The sequence below is a fragment of the Parus major genome, chromosome 20 (genome assembly GCF_001522545.3).
Source record: "Parus major isolate Abel chromosome 20, Parus_major1.1, whole genome shotgun sequence".
NCBI lineage: Eukaryota > Metazoa > Chordata > Aves > Passeriformes > Paridae > Parus > Parus major.
This window is the reverse complement of record NC_031788.1, coordinates 1,624,246-1,650,056: the sequence shown is the minus strand read 5'-3', so window position 1 is coordinate 1,650,056 and position 25,811 is coordinate 1,624,246. Positions and strand designations below refer to the sequence as shown.

General features: G+C 47.4%; 3 protein-coding genes across 3 annotated transcripts in view; 1 reads left to right on the top strand and 2 right to left on the bottom strand.

The window, feature by feature from the left end:
* Positions 1-10,039, top strand: part of MMP24 (matrix metallopeptidase 24) — a 43,756-nt gene extending 33,717 nt beyond the window's left edge. The window contains exons 6-9 of the mRNA XM_015647536.3: positions 3,457-3,671; positions 4,966-5,104; positions 6,009-6,275; positions 7,506-10,039. Coding sequence (XP_015503022.2) covers positions 3,457-3,671; positions 4,966-5,104; positions 6,009-6,275; positions 7,506-7,843 — 959 coding nt within the window. The 3' untranslated portion in view covers positions 7,844-10,039. The remainder of the gene's footprint in view (positions 1-3,456; positions 3,672-4,965; positions 5,105-6,008; positions 6,276-7,505) is intronic.
* Positions 10,040-12,245: 2,206 nt separating this feature from the next.
* EIF6 (eukaryotic translation initiation factor 6) lies at positions 12,246-18,512 on the bottom strand. Its single transcript, XM_015647537.3, has 6 exons — positions 18,165-18,512; positions 17,990-18,075; positions 17,072-17,247; positions 15,671-15,847; positions 14,930-15,111; positions 12,246-13,826 (listed from the first exon to the last, which is right to left on the bottom strand). The coding sequence occupies exons 1-6, from the start codon at positions 18,269-18,271 to the stop codon at positions 13,817-13,819; spliced, it is 738 nt and encodes a 245-aa protein (XP_015503023.1). The 5' UTR covers positions 18,272-18,512; the 3' UTR covers positions 12,246-13,816.
* Positions 18,513-19,252: 740 nt separating this feature from the next.
* The window catches only part of FAM83C (family with sequence similarity 83 member C), a 28,683-nt gene continuing 22,124 nt past the window's right edge, over positions 19,253-25,811 (bottom strand). The window contains exon 5 of the mRNA XM_033519156.1: positions 19,253-20,628. Within this exon, the coding sequence (XP_033375047.1) occupies positions 19,698-20,628 (931 nt within the window). The 3' untranslated portion in view covers positions 19,253-19,697. The remainder of the gene's footprint in view (positions 20,629-25,811) is intronic.

Sequence of the window (25,811 nt, the reverse complement as noted above, 5' to 3'; positions counted from 1 at the left end):
GAAATAGAAATAGAAATAGAAATAGAAATAGAAATAGAAATAGAAATAGAAATAGAAATAGAAATAGAAATAGAAATAGAAATAGAAATAGAAACTACAGTCCCTATTTTGCACCTTATGGTCAGATTCTGGGTGTCTGATGGGTCTTTGTCAGATACATTAATCTTTTTTTCATTTAGGTGCAGCTCCTGTCTCACCCTTTTTTTGTGTGTTAAAAGAGAGGGAGAAAGAATTAATGTCATGACCTCATCTTACTGCTCATGGTCACCTCTGGTTTGGTTAGTGCATGGCAGCATTTGCCCCTTGCAAAGGTGGGGGAACAGCAAACTACACCTCCCTTGTGTTTCTGCAGCAATGGGCTGTAGCTGACCCTTGTGCCAGGCTGTTGGTAGGGGAATCCTATCAGGTAGGACAGGCATTAGAGGTTTTCCAGTGTTATTTACCAGGAACATCCACTCAAAACCATGGGGAAAGCAGCACAGGAGGGAAGGGGTCATTCTGCTGTTTAATGAGTGTCTGCAGTGCTCAGTAAGTCACTGATTATTGCCCCTTGCTTAGGTCCCAGTCAAGACTTCTCTTTCCCATTGCAAGCATTTCCATCTTCACTGAGCATGTGAATTGTTGGTTTTCAGACTTCATTTACTTGGGTTCTGTCACTGGCACCAAATCCCATTTTTGACATCCAAAACTGTCTGTGAACTCCCTGCTGCTGTGGCTGTCCCAGGCAGGAGCTGAGCACTGCTGCCCCTTCCCATGTGAACAAACCAGAGCCTTGTCCTTGTGCAGGGTCTGTCTTTCCCCACTCCCAGCCCTTCCTGTGCATGTCCCACTGTGCCAAGTCCTGCCTCCAGAGACTTTGCAGCCTGTGCCAGACATGCAGCTGACCTGCTGCCCTTGGGGAGGAGCCTTTTGTCCACACCACAGAAGGTCCTGTGTGTGTGAGCAGTGTCAGTGGCTGCCAGCAGGAACAGCACATGTGGAGATCCAGCCACACATAAGGATGGTGTGAAATAAATAAGATCCTGAGGACTGAGGCACCCATGCTGTATATATTCTGAGGAAGGAATTTTGGGTGGTGGTTTTGTGGGTCAGCTCTTGCCATGCCCTGCGGTGCCTGTTTGCAGCTGCAGCATCCTGGATGCACTCCAGAAGTGCATCTTCAAGTTTATCTCGTTCCAAAAAGGATGTATTTAATGAACTTCAGTGTGACTAAAAGCACAGCAACTGCAGAGGACCAGGCATGTCTCCAAAAGCAGCTCCTGAGCTGCCCTGCAGCACTGCTGGGGATGTGCCCTCCTTGCCTGGCCCAGCCCTGCTGCTCCTGTCAGACACTGTCTGGAGACCTCAGCTGCACCCCTTTGGGGAAAATCCACAGGTCTCTGGCAGCAGCAGTATCAGTTTGGAAATTTTATGGTCAGCTAAAATACTGGGCACTTCCCCTATAATATTGGAGGGGATGAGAAATACACAGTATCAGTATAGTATTTATATACATTTCATGAAGACAGCTTTCCAAGGGTAATCATCATCACAGAATCCTCATAAGTATTCTGTATCTCATAAAGTATTTCTGTATTTCTATTTGATGTCTTTCACTAAAGCTCTGGAATAAAGTAAATAAAAATAGTTGCTAATAATTGCACATGGCACAAATTATGACATTGTGAGGACAGGTTGCCCTGAAGAAATACATTTGAACAGATTTAGGAAAGAGGAGTAAGTCTTGAGATCTGAAAACCAAAAGCCTTTGCAACAACAGACAAAGGAACTGCTCTATTTAGTTCATGAAGGTTAATTTTAAAAAGCATTCCCATCCCAAGATCTTTAAATGATTAAATGTTGAGACACTAGACATAAGACAGAAAACACTGAACTTAAAGCTGCACAAACTCAGGCAATGGGTAAGGCAGACTTCAGCTGTGACAAGACTTAATCATTAGAACAGTTTACTGTGCATTATAGAGGATTTTCTGTGCATGAAATCTGTATCTGCCCTGGAACCACTGTGCTCATTACAGGACTTGCTGGTGGAGGTTTCTGGCCTGGTACTGCAGGAAGTTGGACTTTACCATCCAAGCAATACTTTCTGAACATCATATCCATGAATCCATGAGATTCTTACTGTTACATCCTTGTTAACAGTTACTGAGGTGGCTTTCTCTGATGGCTTCCTTGTCATTAGCTGTGAGGCTATTCCTAATCTGGTCACCCTTCCAGGACGTGCTAAGCAGTCAGCCATTTTAGGAACCCTTTGAAAATGGAACATTTAAGAGTTAAGCTGCCATGGGGACTCAGGCACCAAACCATTATTTCAGATCACACAGTTCAAAATGTTTATCTGCAAAAGTCCTCTGCTAACAGCACAGAAGTGTGGCCTCCATAGGTACCTTGATCCTTCCTCATAAATCCCTTCCCTGCCTGTGGGCAGTTGCCCAGCTCAGGGTGATTCTTCCAGGATGTGAGGATGAGCCTTGTCCAAGGGCCAGTGTTCACCTCCAGCTGGGGTGCAGCACCTTGGCCCCAAACTGTGACACTGAAACATCACCCATGAGCAGCCCCCATGCTTCCCACAGGTAGGGGTTTATTCTACATGCTCAGAATGAAATTGAAACCATGATCCCTGAAAATAAACCATCTTCACATCTCAAGCCCAGCAAAATCCCTTACTCTAGTGGCCTTCTGTTAATTGCCATATTAGCTTGTGGCCTTCTCTGAGAAGCAACAAGAAATGTGACTTTCTGAGTGAGATTTTGTCCCGTTTTACCACTAACAATGAAAACATTCTGTGGCAAGAGGCAGTTTAAGACCTCTGCTCCTGTCTAACTCACTTGTATTTTTATTTCTGTACATTCCCATGGCCTTGTCAGATCCCAGAGCTGAGCTGGGGAAGGATGGAAAGGGAGAGCTGTGCTGGGATGGCATCACTTGAGTGGGATAAGGTCCCTTGTCACAGCTGTTCACCAGGGAAAGCACAGATTGGTCACTGATGTATAATAAAGTACTCCCTGCACTTCCCCTTACAATGCACCATTGGTTTTCACACCCTAACCTTTTTTTCTTTTTTTTTTATTTTTTCCTGGCTTTGCTTTGGTTTCCAGGGGTTTTTGTTGCCTTTTTTTAATGGTCTACTAAACATTTCTATTCAAGGGTTACCACCTTTCATTCCAGTTGGGAATATGACTGGCATGGCTCTTCCTTCCTTTTAGCTCCAGCCTCCTTGGGAAGACCTACTAAAACATTTTGGCTCTTCTTCAGTTCTTATCACTTGTCTGTTTTGGGATAGTTTCCACGTGTGGATGCATCTTGTTCTGTTCCCCATTTCTAGGGAATGAGCTCTGTCTGCATCAGGAGTATGTAAATCCCTGGCAGTGCTGTTCATCCAGCCTGGGGCCTTTTAAAGCTTACAGAAAAATCAAACATGTGCACTTTGCTAAATATACTCTTTTTCACTTCTAGGTCCTCCTATAGAGCCCCTGGAGCCAACCAGGCCTTTACCAACTCTTCCTGTTCGCAGAATTCACTCCACTTCAGAAAGAAAACATGAGAGACATCCACGACCTCCCAGTCCTCCTCTGGGTGATAGGCCAGCTCTCCCTGGCTCCAAACCAAACATCTGTGATGGCAACTTTAACACTGTGGCTCTCTTTAGAGGAGAAATGTTTGTTTTCAAGGTACTAAGAATTCCCACTTACCCATGGGTCTTCCCTTGATTTTATTGCTGGAAAAAATTAATAGAAGTATTTGGTAGTGAGATTTGAAATGTCTGTAAAAAAAGCTCCCTTCCTCTGAGGGTGATGACTGAACAATATTGGAAAGAAGTGTGAGCAGACTGGCACTGTAGTATTTGGAAACAGTGCCTGATGGGATTTACAAAATGCCCAGGCATCCTGTGCTCCAAAATGTGAACTGGGTGCATTGGCAGAGAATTCAGATGCCACCAAGACTGAGAGGAGCCACCTGTAAAGCCAGGAAGCAATACCAGGACCATGGGTAACCAAAGAATCCTAGAGTGGGTTGGGTTGGGAGGGACCTTATCGACCACCTTGTTCCACCCCCTGCCATGGACATTCCACTAGACCAAGCCCCATCCAAACTGGCCTGAAACACTTCCAGGGATGGGGCAGCCAGAGCTTCTCTGGGAACAAGCCTTATTGTCTCAGAGGTGACATGCATGGAACTGGGGCTTTGGGATCTCTCAGCCTTCCTGGGGAGTTTGAGTCAACCTTTCCTGTAAGCTACAGCCCTTTGCTCAATAACCCATTAGAGTACCTTGAATAGGGACAGCCACCATCCCACTCCCAAAATACCAGTAGCTTTCACTCTGCCCAATGGGTTTGAAGTGTGGAAAGGGACATACTGAAGGTTATTAAGTGGACCACATTTAATCAGAAGATTCCTGAAATGAATCTAGTTGAAGGTTGGGATGGTATCTGGGAGAAGTCTCAGCTCCTGTCCTGCTCATGCTCATCCCTGAGCATCCACTGCAGCTTTAACTAATGATCAAATATCTAAAGGGATATTTCATAACTCCTTTGTGCCTTTAAACCCTGTGTGTTTCACACAGTCACCAGGTGATGTTCACGCTGTCTTGCTCTCCTGGGCTTCAGGAGCTGAGCTTCAACTGAACCAGGACAAGTGTGACACCTCAGACAAGACATGGAGAGGTCACAAGGCTCACAGCTGTGGACTCACTTCCCCCCTGGCCCTTTTTCCTCTCCTTCTTTACACCCTTTTTCACAGCACCATCAATCAGCATCTCCCCCTTTGGGCTGCCATCTTCCCCCCACAGCGCTGCCCACACTGGAGACAGTGTTGGGCTGGGTTGGAGCTGTCACCTGAAGCAGGAATTTTGTCTGTAATGGTTGTGGGGCCTAGGCAAGGATTGGCAGTGCTGGATGCTGGACCCAGCCAGGTCTGACTACAAGACAAAAATACTCAGTCTCAAGAGGCTTCTGGTTTCCTCAGGATCGCTGGTTCTGGCGTCTGCGCAACAACCGCGTGCAGGAGGGTTATCCCATGCAGATTGAGCAGTTCTGGAAGGGCCTCCCTGCAAAGATCGACGCAGCCTACGAGCGCTCTGATGGCAAATTCGTTTTCTTCAAAGGTACAGTACAGTTCAGTACAAGCCAACCACTCCTGCCTCACCTCAGGCTGCTTTTATGGCATGAAAATGGTGGAAACAGGTACAGCTGCAGCCTTGTCCTTTTCCAAGCACTTCAAGCAGACACTGATCCTTAAAATACAGTTCAGTGTGGGCTGGCCTTGCCAGGACAATCTCTGCATAGAGTTAATGTCAATTAGGGGGAGTTGGCTTTCATGTGATAACAAGAAACAGCTCCTATTGCCCAGGGAGTGTCAGTCCCCTGCTTTTCTCCTTGAACAACTTTTGCCTGGGCATTGAGGCCTCTCTGGGTGCAGGGAACTCCCAAACCTCATTTCTAGACAATTGTCCCCTAAAGAGACAAAATTATCAAGGCTGTGCTGGGGCCCACTTCAGCCCCTTGTATGGTGACACTGCCTGAACAGGATCCTCTAACTTGAGAGCAAGTTGTGAGCAAGGAAGAGTGGCTGGAAAGCATGGCAGGAATAAACCACAGGACCTGGGCTTCTGGATTTATGTCTGCAGCTTCAGTACCTCAGTTTTCTAAACTGTTCTAAAGCTTGAGAGGCTCAGGGAAAGGCAACAGGAATGTCTGAAAAGCTTGGGCTGATCAACACCTCAGCCTGAGCAAAGGATGGCAGACAGGGGATGAGACAAGTCTTTGAAATCATGAGAAGGTAAATGGGAAAGAGCTGTCCAACAGCTCTCCCAAAATAAGAGCTGAGGAGCATCATATGAAATAAGGTTTCAGATTCAAAATGAAGTGGAGGAGCAGCTTTTTCACAGATTACAGTTAAGCCTGGAAGCCCTCAACATGCTGCAGTTCACTGCTGTTGGTTTAAGTTCATATTGCTCCAACTCCTTACAGGCCAATCTATTTGTTGTTTGTGTCCCCACTCACCTCTAGGAGATAAATACTGGGTTTTTAAGGAAGTGACAGCAGAGCCAGGCTACCCTCACAGCCTGGTGGAGCTGGGGAGCTGCCTGCCCCGGGAGGGCATCGACACCGCGCTGCGCTGGGAGCCCGTGGGCAAAACCTACTTCTTCAAAGGGGACAGGTACTGGAGGTACAACGAGGACAAGAGAGCTACAGACCCAGGATACCCAAAGCCCATCACCGTGTGGAGAGGAATCCCTCAGGCTCCTCAGGGGGCTTTCATCAGCAAGGAAGGCTGTATGTGTCTGCAGTCATTACACCTGTTAGATTGGGAAGAGCTGGTCTGTGCTGGGAGCTGGGCGGTTGGATGTGGGGTGCTTTCAGTATTTTCTGATCCAAGAATCAAGTCTCAGAAGCCCTGGGATCACCTGGGCTTTTTGAGCAGCAGCAGTCTCAGATCCTTCCTGGCTCTCATCCCAACCCACACACCTCCTCAGCTGCTAAACCACATTGTGACAATCCAGCTCTGTGGGAATGGGACGTTTTCTGCTGCAAGAGACCCTACCCAGTTTTTCCTGGGCCCAGGTTCTGAGCATGCTGGAATTTACATTTCCTCCTAATTTACTTGTAGTGAGCTCTGGCTCTCTGCTAAAGGCTCCAACCTGTCTGATGTCAGCAGTTAGCCTCGAAGTTGTGCTCTGAGTGGGGCTCCAGAGGCTCCTTCCAACATGTTTCTTCCTCTGAACTGGAGATTTCTTCCTCCAGTTAGGGAAAGAGCCAGCAGAAGGGGCTTGTGCCATTGAGGCTGTGTTCAAATCTGGAGCTGTGATGTGAGAGGAGGGCTGTAGGGCTGGGCCAGGCTGGAGGATGGCAGTGAGAGCCAGCCAAGCTGGGGAGCAGTGCAGACCAACACTTTCACCACAGATCTCTTCTGTTCTCTTTCTTTTTTTCTAATAACTTGAGAGTCATTAGAAAATGGGTCATCTGGGGAGAGGGAGGTGCTTCAAACAACATGTAGCATAAAGCATCACCCTTTTATTAGCAGCAGGACAACGCTGCTCCTTAACACAGGCCAAATCTTTGGGAGTCTGGCAAAAGGACTCATCTTGCTCAGCATTTGCTCCCTCAGGCTGAATGAACAGAAACCTGGTGTTCTTCCAAACACTGTCACACCCAGGCACAAGCTGGCACCCTGCAGATGATGTTAATCACTTGGTAATGATGAGCTTTGGTAACTCACTGCAGAACCCTTCCTTTAAAGTCAGTAGGGTTTTCTTTTTTAATTCCCAGCTTGTCTTGGCCAAGGAGAATGGCGTTCCATGGGTAATGTTGAACACTCTAACCAGAGTTACAGCTTCTCCTTTAAATCCCAGCTCCAAAACCACTTTCACTTTCCAATGGCTTGGGAATGCTCTGGATAAATCTGTTTTAATGACTTAGTGGCCATCTTCAAGTTGTCCAGGTTCCCTTAATTCCTCCCACAAGCACAGCTCATTAACCAGAAATACTCTCTGTTTTGTCTCCTAGTTTACACCTACTTTTACAAAGGGAAGGAGTACTGGAAGTTCGATAACCAGAGGCTGAGTGTGGAGCCGGGCTATCCCAGGTCGATCCTCAAGGACTGGATGGGCTGTAACCAGAAGGATGTGGAGCGGAGCAAGGACCGGCGCCTCCCGCATGATGACGTGGATATCATGGTGACAATAAATGACATGCCCAGCACTGTCAATGCCATCGCAGTGGTGATCCCCTGCATCCTGTCTCTGTGTATCCTTGTCCTGGTATACACAATCTTCCAGTTTAAAAACAAAGAGGTGCAGCAAAATGTTGTGTACTACAAAAGACCTGTCCAGGAATGGGTATGACACAGCCTGCTGCACATCTCAACTCATTGAGCCGATGAGGACTATGGACACACAATAAAGAGGAAAAAAATGCATTGAAAAGCCTACCAAACAAAACTACTTCAGTGACCTACAAGTTTTGGACACCCTGGGATGGAAATAAGCAGGAAAACTGGAAAAAATACAGGCAGGCAGCCTTGCAGTGTGGAGCCTCTTTCTTTTGTACTGCTTTGGTCACCTGCCGGTCGCGGTGCCATCCACCGGCTCGCTCTGCCAGCACCAGAGTCTTCAAGACAGGTCTCAACTGATCTGGGAAACTTCCTTCAGTTCCCTGCACCAGTGCTCCCTGTTAAACCCAGCATTCTCCAGTGTAGCTAAACCACCTCTGAACAGAACCATTTTTTTAATAGCTATCTCATAAATGAATTAAGATCATGAAATCTATGAACAAGAACAATTTCAGTGTCATAAGCAGAAGACATTCTGATGCTGAATCATTCTATAAAATCTTCTTAGTTTATTAAAAAAATCCAGGGATCTACCTGGATACGATTTTCCAATACCTGCTGGTCAGATGTTTTGTACATTCATAACTAATCAATGTTGCCACTCAGCACAGTGCACAAGGAACCACCGAGCACTCAAAGAGGTACTGGAGTGTGGAGCAGAAGCTCAAGAAGCACCAAACCAGACACCTGGCAACATCAAGCCCTAGGCTGGGACAATCTGAAGATAAAGTAATTGGGTCTTAAAAAAAAAAAAAAAAAAAAAAAAAAATCATGGTTTTTGTTTTAGGAGCCACTCATGAAAGAAATATTTAAATGTCATGTAAGTTGGTTTAAGCTCCTGCCAGCAAGAACCCAGGAACCAATGGTTACCAAAATACCAGGAATGTGTATAGACAGACTACACTCTGCCTGTTAAGACACTGGGAAAAGATGAGTTGTTGTTCTGTGGCATGTGTAACTAGATTGTGGAATTTGTATGTTGGGTTTCAGGAGAATGGAAATGTTTGTTTGGAGTGAGGTCGTCATTATATTTTGCTGAAATAATCAAGGTACAGTAAGAATTAGGCCTGTTTACAAAACTAAATCCAACCCCTGTAGATGTTACAAACATTGTATGCCTTCAGAATTTGGGGGTTTGTTTCGCTCACTTCTTCACAGGCAAATATTTGGCAAGGACCAAAGGAAGCATGCCACACAGTAGAATGAGTTTACCACGTTTGACAGAGCCATAAAAATCAGGTAAAGGCAAGAAAAATACCTTAACTTTCAGCTAGTGACTTTCCACAGGTCTCTTCCTACAACAGTAACTTCTGCTTGTCCCTCATACAGCTGAGAGTGGTTCAGGACATTGTGCCCTACCCACAAACTTTTGATTTTCATGTTGATGCTGATATTTTTACCATGTTGAATAGGAGTGGAAGAGTCTTTTGCAGTGCAGTGCAACGGTGAAGTCCAGCACTGTACAGAAGTGCCATCCATGTCAGCACAGGAATTGCTTTGCCCGCTCACCATGGGGAACAGGTGATTAACCTAAACCCTCTGCCTATAAATGAATTTTATTGAATGCAGTGGAAGTGCAATGCACAGATTGTCCACTTAGTATAGAAAAAGTACAGCTTTGTAATGTCAGCTCTGAAAAAAAGCCCCAAGGACAACAAACACATTAAAAGTATTCCTAATTACAATGAGGAACAAAGCAGCAGAGAGATCGTTAGCATTCCAGATTGCTAATTAGCACTCAAATATTGCTCTGGTGAAGCAGGATAGACACATAGATTTGTCTGGTGAAGCCCACTAGGACTGCATTAACATGTGGTCTCAAACTGTATTTTGTCCTTCATAACTGATTTCCATAGCCAAGCTGTTTATTGTGTTTAAACATAAACTATTACCAACATATTACAAAGTAAGTGAGAAGCTCGTAGATGCGAACCTTTGAACTGTAGTGACAAAATGTGCTAACGTCTCATGATGAGTGAAGGAGTGCGAAGGACCAAACGAAATCAGAGCTACTGATCAGACACCCCCACGCTACTCCACGTTGCTCTGTGTACCAGAGGTGTGTTGGGACACACCAGGGATGCCACAGCCACGTGGCACCTCGGTCTCACCTGTACGCTGCCATCTCGCCGGGACTGCGACAGCCCAAACCTTGGAGCAACTTCCAACAGCCATCATTAAAAAAAAAAATATAAAAAAGAATTTACAATGGAGAGCAATGTCTGGGTTTGTTTGTATTTTGTCCCTCCTGCCCCAAAGGTAGGTTTTTGGCCTGCCCAAGGAACGAGCTGTTCAGGCAGTGCAGTGCCTGGGTGGGCAGGAGGCTGAGCCCTGTGCCTGGGGTCAGCTGCTGCCCTGGGCTGCCAAAACCCAGCCTCAGCTGCTGCTCCACAGAGCCACAGAAACACCCCGGGGCCTTTTCTACCTGCCCTGTACTTGGCTCCTGGGACAGGTGTTACATATTGGAGTTTCCAGGGCGTGAGGTATTCCAGGAGGTGTTCAGGGGATGAGAACATCCACAGAGGGCTGCAGGGTGGGGGGGGAAGCAGCTTTCCTCCAGCACAATCCCATTCATTATCACTTCTGATAAGATCAGCCCCTGGCCAGTCCTGGGATAACTTGGATCTGGGCACAAACATGTTTTTTTTATGGAAGGGAGTTCCCAGCCCTGAGCTCTTTGCTGGAATCCTGTGCTGTGCTACAGGAGCACTAGCAGCACTGGACTCACTGCCCATCAGCCTGGCCAAAGCTCTCTGTGGGCAGGGGCTGTGTTCCAGCTCCTGTCCAGAGATTCAGGACTCATTGTTCCCACAGGGGAGCAAGGGACCAGCAGTGCTAATTCAACTCTAATAAGCAAAAGGCTGTTGTGTGTTACTGTGATCCTGTTCTACAGCACGGGGGTTTTGGACAGCCCAGGGACCTTGGAACACCCTGGACAAGCTGACAGCCACACTCACTGTACTGCACTCTATATCCCATTTGGGTTTTTTTCCAGTTTTTGACTACTTTGAATAATTTCATTACCATTCAGGCTCATTGTCACAGGAAATTTAGATGTTTGCTAGGATACTTGATCACTACATTCACAAAAGCTGGTTTTCCACTAAGAGAGATTTATTCCTAACTTTTAACAAGTCATTAAACCTCAAATTCTCCAATCTGTGAGGACTCAGAGGTTTAGAAACCTCTGTAAAGGATCCTGACAAGTTTTTGGCCTGTAAAGCACACACAGCTACACACCTACAGACTTTCTCACTGAACCCAGAGTTATGAGACTTTCATTTCTCCTTCCTGTCACATTCACTCCAGCCTTTTTCATAGTATCACTTACTTCTCCAGCATTCCTTTAGTTCCTCTGATCATTCCTGCAGCCTTTCCTGAGGTCACAAGTTGCCTTCCACTGCCTGATGACAAAGTTGCCAGGTTGCTTTAGCCATGGAATGTAACCCAGACCTTTGAGGCTCACCAATTTCATTTTCAAGACTCCAAAGAACCCTTAAGAACACAGCTCTGTTGACATAAAATTTTATTTTATTGACTATTCCTTAACACCTTTTGGCATCATCACCACACATCCTGTGCTGCCCTGGAGATGAAAGCACATGGTCAGTCTGCACTGTGCTTGTTCCCTAGGCTGTCATGCCAAGGGCCTGTCACCTGGAATCCTGTCATTCTGGAACCCTTCACCTGGGCTCCCATTTCACCCTTGCTGTGCTCAGCCTCCTCCTCACCACCCTGCTCCTGCCAGCTCTGGCACTGCAGCACAGGATCTCAGGGCAAGCAATGGGCAGCAGCATGAGAATTTCACCCCTCCTTTCCCCAGCTTCTTTTGGAGTTTGAGACCCAAAAGTTAATGTAGATGAGCACTACCCCAAAATATCCATTTGCAAAAACACTTGGCAACTACTGTGCAACACTTGCATCTCATCTACACATAGTGCTCAGGATAAAGATGCATCATGGATTTACAGCTAAGGCTGCTTTAGGCAGTTTGGGCTTTGTTTTCCTGATTAGCTCCAGTTTGCTTTCTTGACCATTACTGCAGGCAGAGCTCGTCTGTCCCAATAGGGACCTTCAGTCAGGAATGTGCTCTTGCATTGCTCAGTTCACCACTACTGGGTGAAATTTGGATGCTTAACCACAATGTGCTTCACTTCACACTCAGCTGCACTGAATTTCCCTTTCAACCCAATCCTCACGCTCCACTAGTCAAAGTAAATCAGTATGGCCAAAATTCCCTGCCCTAATCCACAGTTTCCTTAGCCAGACAAGACAGCTTCTCTCATTCCATGGGATCACTCACCCAAGGTCCTGCCAAATGCCTTTTGAAGTACAAGAGATCTTCTCCCTATCCCTGAGGACTCTAAAGAGCTGCAGAGGTCTTCTGGGACACAACTTGCCATTGGAAACACCACTTTTGTCCTCTGTCATGATCCATGTTTCTAAATCCATTCTTTTATTAGTTTGTTTTCCTTGTACACAGTCCATCTCAGAATTCCCACAGACCCACGTTTAAAACAGGTATCACATTTGCTCCACCCAAGAGCTGAGCCCTGTGAGGTGGCCAAAGAGAAGCAGCTTCTCACTGTAAATGCTGAGACAGGCAGAGAGGAGGAGACCTGGAGCCAGTGGGCCAAGACAGGAGGTGCTTGGTATCAAAGGCTTGATGTCTGATCACAGATGATCATGGCAATCTTTATTTCCAAGTTTACGTGAGTAACCTTTTATCAGCCAAATCTAAGAAATAACAAAGCCTTCCCTGAACATCCAGACAGTAAAACAAAAATGGAAATTTACTCAATTTTCTACAAAGCCCCTGGGCTGAAAAGAGCTCTCTGCCCATATGGCCCTCAGGTGATCATTCCCCAAGGGAACTCAGCTGAGAGCAAGGCAGCTGTGTGGAGACAAGTGAGAGCTTCCTCTTACCCTCAGGATGGGAAATGGAGGCACTTCTGTGCCTTCAGTGCACCCTCAGGGGGCAGCAGGAAAGCAGCTGAAATATCACTGAGCAACAGCTGTGTAGACAGAAATTACAATGTTCTGCCTGAAAGCAGCACCTACGGTTGCTTTCCACCTGGCACAGGCAGAGCTCTTCATAAGGAAGCTCCCAAATCTGTAGCCTCTGACTGACTGCTTAGAACCATGTTATTTAACCTTTGTCTCCAAGGTTAAAGACAAATAGATAAGGTGGTCCAGATCTATTTGGATTTTTCTAAGTTTTCCCATTGTAGGAGGTGAACTCCTGCAGGACAAATTAAGCCCACAGGCAACAGTGAGAGCCTTTTGGGCCCTCCTGCAGGTGCCTCAGAAGCAGCACAGGTGACATCAGGTCAAACATTGCTCCAGGGACTCCCACACTGCAGTTGTTAAAAGCCCATGGACTGACACTGAAAAACTCCAGTTTTCATCCAAGCTGATCACTTCAGAATCACCATCCCATGGGAACAGCTGCAAGTCAGGGCAAAAGAGCAGGTGATGACTTTTGAATTATTTTGTGGCAAGTAAACTACTGTATTTTTGGTATTGGACATACAAAGGGATCTTACATGTACCTAGAGCAGAAACACCACTCGAGCAGGAGTGTGGACAGAGAGGACAGCACATGTAGTGCCAAAACAAACTGCTGTGCAGCAGGACACTGGTGCAAGACTTAAGGCAAAATAATCTCTAGTGATCAACATCCAAGAGCCACAAGAGTAAATATTGTGGGGTAATTTGAGGAGCTCAGTTGGCATCACAAAATCAGAAAGCAGAGCTGAAGAACTGAGCGAAGGGATATAGAGCACTCCTTATTTGTATCTTATGCATGTTATTTGTCAGTTTTTGTGGTAACAGTTTACAAAAGATGAAAAAATTTGGGTTTGTAGCCTCTCCCTTGGGCCAGGCCTCCAGAAACACCATCAGAAGGTCTGGATGTCTGTGATCCAAAGTGCAGCTCAACACTTTACTCCTTAGGAGCTTTCTGGGAAGCAGGAACCAACACTGCTCATGTCAGGCTAAAAGACAAAACAGAAAGAAAGTTTAGTTGTGCCAGAGTGCAGAAGGCATTTCAAAATACCAGCTTCAGTCAGTTCTCACCTTCTCATTACAAAGGCACAGAAGAAATTTCCCTTCCTAGGAAAGCACCTATGAAAAGAGGGAAGCCAGACATTGTGGCTGCTAACAGCCAGACCTCTCAGGCTGGCAAAGGCAAAATGCAAATTCAGCCTGGCCCAGGCTCAGAGCAGGCTTTATTCCAGCTCTGATACTCTCAGAGACATCAAGACTTTCAACCCAAGCTGTAACAGGGCAAAGAATTCTTTAAAGGGTTTTCCACTGAACGAATTCCTTATGCCATAAACAATTCCCAGACTGTGGCTGAGAACTCAGCAACCAACTCACAATGCTCAGGTAGTTCAGGAACACAATTTCAACACCACATAAGTGGTCCTCAGGGTTGTAACTCAAGGCCCAAAAACAGTTACCACAGGATAGTAATCTGTGCTTATGCCTAAATGTAAAACCATTTGCTTATGAAAAACATTTGTGTATCTTAATGAATGGGGAAGGTCCCATATCATTACCACTCCAGACATAAAACAACACCTGCCTCACATTTAAAAGTAACTTGGATAAAGCCTTAAACAAAAAAAAAGCTTAAAAGAAAATTCAAGTTAGCAGTTTTAAATGTAAGAGGTTTAAGGCAGCAGCAGCTGACAAGTGTCACAGTTTTTCTGGCTCCAGAAAAGGTAGCAGCAAATATCTGAAATAAGCTGAATAACTACAGTGATCAAAAGCCAAGATGACAAACAAAATCACTGGTATTTTAACTTTTAAAATAAGATTTGTTTTAAAAAACCCATTCATGTCATGGTTGAGTACTGCAGTTAGGGAAGAAAATCTGCCACCTGAAACAGATGTTAGTTCTCACAAAAAGGATTCTCATTGCAACAAAACATTCCATAACCCAGTGAGTAATTGCTGCCAGTAACCAACAAAAGGGAAGAGAAGTGAAAAAATGATACTTAAAGTGGATAGATCAACTGTGAAATCAGCTGCTTTTATAATACAATCTTGACTGTTTTGATCAAGATTCTGCCTGGAGGTGGATCCTCCCTACCTGTCAATCAGGGAATCCCTCATGTTGGTGGCAATGGTGCTTGGCTGAGCCTCGTTGAGCCTGAAGATGCTCTCGATGACAGAGAGCTCGGTGCTGGTGGTGTCCAGCCCACAGAAGGCACACCAGTCGTTGACCACCATCCCCGCTGCGATCACCTCGCTGCCGCGGTTCACTGTCCCTGCCTGCCAGGACACAGCAGCCGTGAGCAGGAGCTGGCACAGCTCCTCACACAGCCCTGGCACAGGTCTTTGCTGGGTGGCTCAGCTCACACTGCTGAAGACAGGAACTCTGCCACCAGCAAGGTCCTGAAGGTGTCAGATAAAATGATTAATGATCAGCCTTGACCCTCTGGTGAGAAACTGGTGTGGCTTTCAGTGAAAGAGAATCCAATAAGCAGGAAGGATAACAGCATTCACACATCCAACTGAGTAGGCACATTCTTACTTAATCTCTTTAAACACTGGCTTCAGCCAAACCACAAACAGCCTCACATTCTTCATCTGCACAGTGTACACAATCCCAGCAGAGCAACATTTCAGAAGGCAGCTAAAAGCACTGAGTAGCTCATTCAGACTCAGGAAAGACAGGAAACCATCTGGAAGACTTGGTTCAAGTCTTCTCCTCACCTCCCTCTCAGAATCACTTCACAGAAAAACAGTATTTGGGAGCCCCTGAGCTGGAGAAACATTGCAACTGAGTTGGGAGGGAATGGGAGGAGCAAAGACTCCACAAATGCCTTACCACAAGTGGGACCTGCAGCAAAGAAGACAGCTCATCCTGGTCATCGATTGAAGTTTTGGGGTGCACAATTCCTCCTTGGTTACTAAAAACACAGTAACTTCCAACCAGCACCTGGTCTGCTACTGTTTGTCTGAACACCTCCACCTTCAGCACATCTGCCAGGATCTCTTCTGTCTCCTGCAAATGGAAGGAGGATAAAACCTTTAGCTAAACAGTATTGTGGAGTGGGAAGTCAAGCTATTCCTGCACACAGTCCTCAGCTGGGAGCCTCTCACACTGCACAGCTCATTTCAACCCAGCCATAACACACACAGCCAAGCTCCATACTCCACATGTTCCCATCTTCCTGTGTCACTATAAACACAACCTCATGCCTTTGATGAGAAATGCCCAAATCCCTCCTCTCTGCTGGGAGTACATCACTTGTATCAATTCTCAGCAAACCAGTCCTCTTTTCTCCCAATCCACTGGGACAAAATGGTCTTATGCTTCTCATAACTATATCAACTTCCTTCCTCTCTAGGTTTCACCATGAATTATTTTGATTTTTCTCTCTCTGGCCATCTTACTTTACTTTTTACAAACATATAGTGCAAAGCCTTCTCCCATCCCCTTATTTTTCACTTTGCACTCCTGCCACCAGTCACATTTCTTCATCACCTTTAGCACTAGCTGGAAGGAAGCACTGTCAGGACACAACACATCTCTCTCAACACTGTTAAGGTACCAGTTCTCAGACATAAAATAGGAGTGATTTTGTCTCCCCTGCCCTTATTTCAAATTCTCATACAAGAACCTTGTAGTTTTCTTCCAGCCCCCTGTAATGATGCTATTAGATGTAATGATCTCAGCTATGACATGCTCTGGCTCACTCAGCTGTAGCCTTTAACTCCTTCTGTGGTCCTCACTGCACTCCTCCTTACGCTCCTTATCAGACCTGTGCACATCTAATTCACTCAATTTTATGCACCCAAAGCAAACTGCACACAATGATCACTGAATCACAGAATGGTTTGGGTTGGAGAGACCTTAAAACTCATCTCATTCCACCCCCTGCTATGGGCAGAAACACCTTTCACCAGACCAGGTTGCTCCAAGCCCTATCCAACCTGGCTTTGGACACTTCCACGGATGGGGTTTGGAGTTCCTCTGGGCACCCTGTGCCAGGGCCTCACCACCCTCATAGGGAAGAATTTCCTCCCAATATCCCATCTAACCCTGCCCTCTGGCAGTGGGGAACTGTTCCCCCTTGTCCTGTCCCATGCTACACAGGACTCCCCACTCCTTCCCTTCTCCAAAGCACATTCACCACAGCTGAGCTGGACAGAACAATTCCAGCCTCAGTGTGGGCAGCAATTCCCAGCCCCACTCTGAATGTGGAAGCGTCCCAGAGCCCTGTACCCTGTCCAGATCTGGATGAACCAGAGCCACATAGTCATTGCAGGTGGTGACATTGCCCAGAGCTGACAGCCGCTCCTCCACGCGCTGGATCCGCACGGAATCCGGGAGGCTGTTGCGGATGTGCTGCAGCTCCTGGTCTGTCGTGCTGCTTGGGACCAGCAGCCCGTGTCTGTTCCCTAAAATGGCATAAAGAAATAGAATACAATTAAAAGAACATGTCCACAAGGTGTGTTAGCACTTCCCTCCTGTTCACACATGGCTTGAGCTGCTCTTGCTCTGTGAGTTCCTTCCAAGCCCAGAATTCAGCCCAGGAGATGGAAAAATAACCAGCACCACAGGAAAAGAAAAACCAGGCTGAAGCACCAAACGTGGGTGAATGGCACTATCTTTACTCCCTTCTCTCTTCCAACAAGACTAAAGGAGGCCCGAGGCTCTCAGTGAGACACTTTACAGGGAACTCTCCCTGCAGATGCCATTTGCCCTACAAAAGGCCCGGTGCTACTGTTTGTGTGACTGTGGCAGCACGACGGAATGGTTAAAGGAACAAATAAGCAAGAAGCTGGTCTGACATAAGAGGGTCTCGCCAGGCACAGCCTGGCTTTCCCCTGACTTTCACGTTCGCTAATGCCTCCCCCTACCCGGGCCGGCACTGAGGAGCAGTGGAGCTTCCCTGGCCCCGAGAGCCAACACCCTCCACCCCGGCTCCCGTCCTTCGCAGAATCAGCCAGGTTGGAAAAGACCTTTGAAATCATCCTTCCTCCTCCTCTCACACTCGAGGCATTAAATCAACCCTCAAGGGCGAGCGGCGCTGCCCCACGGGCTCCCCGGCTCGGCTCAGCCCCCGCTGCGGCTCCGACCGAACCCGCGACCTTTCCCCGTTCCCCCCGAGCCCCCCGAGGCTCCCTCCACCTCACATACCTACACACATCCTGCCGATGATGCGGCAGCCGGCGATGGAGGCGTGGACCACCGGGATGGTCCCGAAGAGCTCCCCTTCGAACACGCTGCAAGGAGAAAGCGCCGCGTCAGGGCCCGGCGGGGCTGCGGGCCGGGCCGGGCCGGGCCGGGCCGGGCCGGGCCGGGCCCCCCTCACCTGTAGAAGTTCTCGGAGCCGCCGATGGCCACAAGGCAATAGGCGTTGGTGAGCTTGGCGAAACAGCCCAGCTCGTTGTTGTTCTCGAAGCTGGCGCGGACCGCCATGGCAGGAAGGGGAATGAGAGCGGGGCTGGGAACGGGAATGGAGCCGGGAACGGGACTAATAAGTGGACCAAGAACAGGAATGAGAATGGGGCTGGGTCCGGGAAGGAAGCCGGAACGGGGCCGAGAAGGGGAACTGGGGGCGGTCGCGGCCGGGAAGGAGGCTGAAGTGGGAATGGGAAGGGGAACAGGCCGCGGCGGCTCCGCGCGCCCCCGCCGGAACCACGAGGCGCCGCCGATTCCGCCTCCGGCGGGGCGCACGCGGGGCAGAGCGGCACCGGAAGCGCTTGTTGGGGACAGCGCCCCCAAGCGGCCGGGAGGTGAGAGCAGCCAGGGCGCGCCGCCGTGAGGGGCAGCGGGGCGGGACCGGCCCGCGACCCACTGAGGGACCGAGCGGGACCGGCCCCGGCCCGGGAGGGACCGGCCCGTGGCGGCAGCACCGCCCCAGGCACCGCTCGGCAGCCCGACCCCTGCCACGGCCCTGTGGGACACAGCCCGTCCCCGTGTGCCCGGATCCCACCTGAGGCTGAGCCGGCCCGTGTTTCCCCACAGCCCGGAGAGGCCGCCACGGGTCCAGGTGCGGCATCACTGTCCTGGTCCCTGGTGTCCATCATTCTCACCTGTACCAGGTGTGCCATGGCTGGCCCTGGCCGTCTGTGTACCCATGCCCTGGTGCTCCCCGGGTGTTGACACTGTCCCTTGTCCCAATACGAGCCATGCCTGGGCACCAGCTCCATGCCGACACTTGTGGTGTAGGACAGCAGAGGTGCTGTCTGTGAGCTGACAGGCCACCCATGACCCAGCTGCCACCTGAGTGCCTCACTCGTGTGTAGGGGCCACCAGTGTCCAGGTGTGCCCTTGGAGCAGCCCCCATCCATCTGCTGTCACCACTGGTGTGCCAATGTCAGCCGTGTGCAGATACCAAATGTGTGCCCAGACATGCCCCTGTCCCTTCCCGGCCATGCTCAATGCTCATCCCCCCCACCACCAGGACCCAACACACCTTTTCCCAGCAGAACAACTCCTTTATTTTTCACAACCCCCTGCCTTTGGCCATTTCATTTTCACCATATGAATAGGGAGAGGAATTGCTCAGCATGGAGAGAACCAGGGCTCACCCTGAAGACCTCAGTGGCCAGTTTCCAGCTGTAGCAATGGCTTTGCTGTAAGTTTAAGGGAAAACGGTTCTTTCCCAAATGGGTAAAAATAATGTGCATTAGATTTATGTGCTTTTCTCCCTCCTGCCATAATCATGTAATTGAAAATTTGAGCTGCAGTTGCTAATCTCGTCTGAATCAGTTATCTACACAGATTAGACACCTTATAACAGGAACAAGACTAATGTTTTGATTCCAAGCCTCAGGCATGATGACTGGCAGGGAAAAGCAACCCCTGGAAAATCAGACCAGAGGCCAGCTCAAGGCCCAGGTCAGAGTTCGAACCGACTGTGTATGTGTTTGGATTTTAGCTTGTTGTACTTGGTGATCAGGTCCAGCTTGCTGTGCCCCAGAGTCATTCTTTTCTCTGCCCCATATGCGCTGTTCTTTTCCAGCAGCACATCCTCCGGGAACTTGTCATAGCAAGGCACTACGGACTTTTTATCCCGTTTGAGGTGGCTGTATGGGGAGAAAAGGTCAAAATGGCCATGTCCAGGGCTCTGTCTCTTTTCCACCCCATAAAACACATTCTCATTTTCAGCTGGCAGCTCCCCGGAGGTGGCCACAGGTGCTCTCTGCTTCAGGCTGGTCCCATTGCTGCCGGTACCCTCTGACAGGGACTGCAGTGGCTGCCCCGCTCTCAGCGGGGAGCAGTGGCTGCTGTTGGCCTTAATATCCCCCTGGTTACCAGGTTTATTGGAGGAAGGCTCTGGCTGCAGGAATGTCCTTGTTGTTATCAGGTTTGATTTGGGATACGAGGCTGAGGAGGGTTTATTTGGAGGACTGTTCACCGAGTCTGGTGGTTCTTCTTGCTGTTTAGGGCAAGTGGGCTTCAGGAATGTGTCTTCCTTCCCCTTCTTATTGCCAGAATCAGAGCTGGAATCTTGCTTTTCCTGGTGTGCACCACAGCTCGAGTTTTTCATAAAGGGAGACACTTTTATGCTCCTGATGCTCACATTGGAAAGGCTGCTGGAGGGGCTCAGGGTCTCAGTATCATTCCCTTGAGTGGGTTTTAGAAGACAATTGTCAACTTTTGAGGTATTCCAAGAGGAGAGACATGTCCCAGGATCTGGCTCACAGAAGCTGGTCACTGCTCTGGACTCTGCATACAAGTACCGGAATTCCTTGTCAAACTCTGCAACAATTTGCCCACGGAAGTGGGTCACCAGGCCGGTGTGGACTTGGCTGCAAAGCCAGGTGAAACTGCAGGAAAAGAAACAAAACACACATAACTTTAGTTCCCAGCGTGCCAAAATGCCTAGCACAGATTTTAACATTCCAGCGATGGGTTGCCACCCGGTTTGTGTTGTTAAAACTTTCTCTAAGCAGGCAGGTATGAAGGCTGATGATGTTTGCTGTAAGTATTGCTGTGGGATTCCCAAATGCAATGGAAGTTAATTCTTGGCTCAACAAGTTCAGTCCATCACAGTTGACTGTTCTGAGATCTTTTCTGGGAACTTGTCATATTCTACCTTAAAACCAAACTGTTTTTGCCCTAGCTGGAGAAAAACTTCCATTAATTGCCACCCTGCAAATTTTCCTTATCTATTTAACCCTACCTCTTGTTTGTGCCCAAACTGTAACCTAATTAGCTCTTCCCCAATATAGCTACAGATTATAACCATATTCTCCTAATCCTCCTTTCCCTGATTAAACAGGGACGTTCCACTCCAGAGTGGGATCCCTGCTCATCCCACTCATCAGCTGATATTTTATTCTTGCTGTAGTTAAACCAGTCCAGCAGACTAAATGTGTCAAATAAACCAGAATTTTCAGAGGTGGCAGTACCAGCTGAGAGCTGCATTATCAGCTGCTAAAGCAAGAAGAAAATAAAATGACAGGAGCTCCAGGAGAGCAATTGTCATGGGAGATTACATTCTCAAGTAAATGTCATTTCAGGACAAGATACAGGCACTGTGTTTTGGGACCTTGTCAATGTTTAGCTCACAAGACAGCTATTTAGGAACTTCTAGTAGGAAACCCATCTCCTGGCTTGTCCTTCAGCACCCTGCAATTATTATTGGTCAGACTGGTGTTTGGTAAGTTTTACACTCAGCAGTCACACCCCCAAAGAGAAACATAAAATGAAAAAATACTCCACTGCTTCATCTCATGCCAGGTAAATTAGGTAAGAATTGCAAAGTAGTAAAAAAATTAAAAGATCTTATGGGTAGCATGAGGAGTACTCAGAAATATCATCCTGGAGGCTCGAAGCAAATGCATCCCTTCATAGAGATATTGGAGTGAAAAAAATCAAACCAGAAACTACCTGGGATGACTAAATGACAGAGGAGAAGCTTCTAAGCCCAGAGAAACCATTTTTGAAAAAGGTTGGGTCACACATTGCAAAAGGGGAAAGGAGAAATATTCAGCTATATTTGAGGCACATGGTCTGTGTGCAATAGGGGTGTTCAGATAATTCCTCTGCATCCCTTTATTGTACAGGAGCTTGGGCTGCCCTGAGCCCCCTTTATGCAGAAGACAAGGGAGGATCAGTCTCCTATTGAGATCTTGAGATTGAGTAGAAGAGATTAGAAAACATCAACAGAGCAGATATCAGCAACTGGGCAGGGGCAGGGATCATTAGCCCAAGAGCACCAAGGGAATGCCAGGATGAAATAGCTCAGCTCCTAACCAGGCTGTGTTATCTCCCACTTGAAAGGGCTCTGGCTATCAGAAGAGTGGCAGGGTGCTAATGTGATATGTTTTTAATGTTCCAGACTATTAAGTCTCACAAATTAGAGAGCTATAATTTGTGTAGATAAACAAATTAGTAGAGACTCTTCTAAAGAATACAATTAATAGCCATATAGGAAATATGAGATAATAGGAAAGTCATCTTTGGCAAAGGAATGTTATCTCTCAAAAAGCCCTGAGAGTTCTTTGATGAAATCCAGGAGTCCAGACAGGGGAGATTTCATGGATCGACGCTGTCAAAGGTGTCTGTCCCAGGGTACTTCCTGGCTCCCAGGAGTGCTGGTGGCCCTGGCCACATTGTCACAGCATTGTCCCCAGTCCCAATGCTCCCAGACATCTCCTCTCACCCATGTGAAATGCCCTTCCACCTGTGAGGGGAGAGCACTCCCCCAGCCTTATGACTGTCTCTGCCCCCAGTGCCTCTTACCCTAGTGTGGGCATTCCTGTGTCCCAGTTTCCCATGCTGATCCAATGGAGTCCTGTTCACTCTGTGTTGTGACACCAAATCCCCTGGTGGCACAGCCCTCCTTGCCACAGCACAGGTTTCCAGGATGGGACAATGTGGTCCTGCCAGTCATGGCTATTCCCACTGCTACAAATTGATAAAGGTATTTTCTTCTCTGAATGGCATAGCCAGGGAATGATTTCTGGTATAAAAATGAGGCACTGGAGGAAGTTCAGAAGTTACAAATCCAATACAGGAGGAAGAAGTACTTGCTTGCACAATATAACACCCACATAGGCTTTGGAGTTTCTCCCTCTGCAGGCCACCCTGGATGCTAAAAGATCATAGGAGCTTCTAAGAGGATTGTCCTGACGTTATTTTTTCCCTATAACAAACTGCTGCTCACAGCAGTTCTAGATCACCCTGGGACACAAAGGACTCTAGGAGAGGATGTTTGTAGGACAGTCTCCCTCCCAGACTGTCCGGGAGCGGTGCAGCTCAGCCCTCGGCCGGGAGATGGAGGTGCAGGATCACCTCCCGGCCGCTCCTCGCAGCCCCCGCTGTCCCGGGGCTCTGGCGTGGGCACCTGCGGTGTTCTTCAGCTCCCCGTCTCTGCAGCATTTTCGACGCCCGGATTAGATCCCTGTGTGCCCCGCTGTACAGCCGTGCTCTGCTGTGGGGTCACGGTGGCCTTTGCCTTTCCTCAGCTGTTTGTACAGCTGACTCTGGATCTCTGTAGTTGACCTCCCTGCTTCACCTCCTTCCACCAGACGACATACCAATTTACAGCAGAAGGTTTTTTTTCTTCTTTCAGTAGTTTCTCAAACTCATTTTTATTGCTCTTCTGTCACTTGGGCTGTTACAAAGCCATTCTTTTCTTTCCATATGCCAACACAAACATCTGTGTTTTGTTTTTGCTTATGGCTAAATGCATGTACACCATAACACTCATTACTAGACCTTTCATTTCAAGTGGCATTTTCTCTGATAAGGTAACAACAACCTGCCTTTATTGCAGCAAGCTCTTTTAGCTTGCTCCCAACACACTTGAAATAATTTCCATTCCTTGATTTTCATCTTTGTTTTGATCCAAACCAGTGCAATGTCTTCAACTAATTTGGGAACCCATGTCTGCTATCTCTTATTTCTCATTCATCCTTCCAGCAGCAGACCTTGTAGCTTTCTCCTGGATTCACTTTTTAGTTACACACCTGAGGACTTGCTCCTCCCTGCTTCGGTGTGCCCAGCAAGGCTGTACATAACTCATCTCCTGGCAATGTCACTGCCTTGCCACTTGTGTCACCTGGGGTTTCCTTGCTGATGCACTGTCCTTCCCACTCCTTAGCACTCACTTCCTGCTTTATTGGAATTTCTTTCTTGAGGTGACTCCTCATCAAGCTAGATCTGCAAATCCCTTTTCAAAGCTCTTTCCTCTTGGGCCATGGAAACCTGTGAGTATAAGCACCTTTCTTTGAAATTCCAGGCTTCCTCCAGCTTCAAACCCATGTAGCTTTATCTGTCCATTGCCAAACACTTGTGTACTTCAGTTTTATTTCTCCTGAAGCCACATGTGGAACCTTTTGCACTCTTGTAAACTTTCGCCTCTCATTTTTCAGTTTCAGCTGCTGTGTCAGCTTCAACCCCAGATCCTGAATTTCTCCCTATAGCAAACACTGGACTCCTTCCTCTCTGTGCCCATGGCAGGACAGACAATGATACAATCTGTCATTTTCAGCAGAGAAATTTGAGCTCCTCTAAGGCAACTCAAACAGCCATATAACTCCCTTTCAGGCTGACAACAGCTCTTTTCTCTGGTTCTAGTCTATCCTTCCTGTTCAAAATCCTGTTTAGCTCTATCCCCATTGGCCCTTGGGTTCCTCTCCCCTGCTGAAACAGTAAATATATTAAGTGCTCAAATAAACACCCAATTTCTCCTGGTGCCCAGAATAAATCTAAATAGCTAGATTTACAGTTACATTTAAGATTTCAGATGATTGCTTTGCCTAGATACCTCAATCTAGATTTTTTCCTTAATTTAGAAGAAATGTAATGTTAAACATTTAATCAGTGTACATGTAGGAGTTGAAGGGTCTAAACTAATTTACCTACATTTGTTTAAGACAAGAGGAGTGAGCTTGGTTTCCATATTTAGAAAATGACGCAAAAATGTTCTTGATCTGTACCAATAAGCAGCAATATATCAGAATAAATTAAAGAATCATAGAATCACAGAACATCCTGAGCAGGAAGGGACCCACAGGGATCATTGAGTCCAACCCCTGGCCCTGCCCAGACCCCCCAACATCCCACCCTGGGCATCCCTGGCAGCGCTGGCCAAGCTCTCCGGGAGCTCTGGCAGCCTTGGGCTGTGCCCATTCCCTGGGGAGCCTGGGCAGTGCCAGCACCTCTGGGGAAGAACCTTGCCCTGAAATCCAGCCTGATCCTCCCTGGCACAGCTCCATGCTGTTCTTATTGTATGAATGAATAAAACAGAAGTTAAAATATTTCTGCATATTTGGATCCTTTCCTTCATTGCTCATCTCCTCGTTGCAGAGCTGCCAGACTGGAGTTACTCAGTGGACAGCAGGAAGCAGTGGATTTGTACAGAGCAAAGCTGGGATGTGTACAAAGTCATACAGGGATCACCCACTTCACTTTAAAAATAAATGCAATAATAATAAACTGTATTCTGATAAAAGGACAGGATGGAAATCAGTGACACTTGGGTAAGGAATTAGAATCAATGGAGAACATCTGAACAAATAAAGCTGTGTTTAGAGAAGTGCACGGTGGCTGTACTGGGAACTTTCCAAGCAGAGTGCTGATGGTAAATAAGCCACGTTGAGGGGGTCCTGAGAGACTGAGAAGGCAGAAAGCAGAGGGATAAAGGGAGATCCTGCCAGGTTGAATGGGGGCCACTATAAGGAGAATTGCCAAAACTGCATTTTGGACACTATAAATGACCACTTATTGGAAAAACTAACCAGAAAGCCAGCAAAAGGAGGAATAACATTGCCAGTTCAGAGAGTTTCTTTGGGAAGGCCACTCAGCAAAAAACAAACCATGACCTAGCCATATCAAATATTCTTTCAGGACCAAAATAATCCACAACAGTAATGCTTAACTTCAAAGAGAAAGTGAGGAATGCTATTAAGAAGAAACTTAAAAGAGTAATCAAAAAGAGTAAATGCTTGAGGTGGCAAGAAGATTGTTTAAAGATGCTATGTTAGAGTCTCGGAGAAAA

What these genes read in the sequence shown, in the direction of transcription:
- EIF6 (XM_015647537.3), bottom strand. Translation starts at nt 18,271, where the DNA reads ATGGCGGTCCGCGCCAGCTTCGAGAACAACAACGAGCTGGGCTGTTTC. An exon ending in GGCTCCGAGAACTTCTACAG is followed by an intron (nt 18,076 to 18,164) that starts GTGAGGGGGGCC and finishes TTCTCCTTGCAG; the next exon opens with CGTGTTCGAAGGGGAGCTCT. An exon ending in TTCATCCAGATCTGGACAGG is followed by an intron (nt 15,848 to 17,071) that starts GTACAGGGCTCT and finishes TTCCATTTGCAG; the next exon opens with GAGACAGAAGAGATCCTGGC.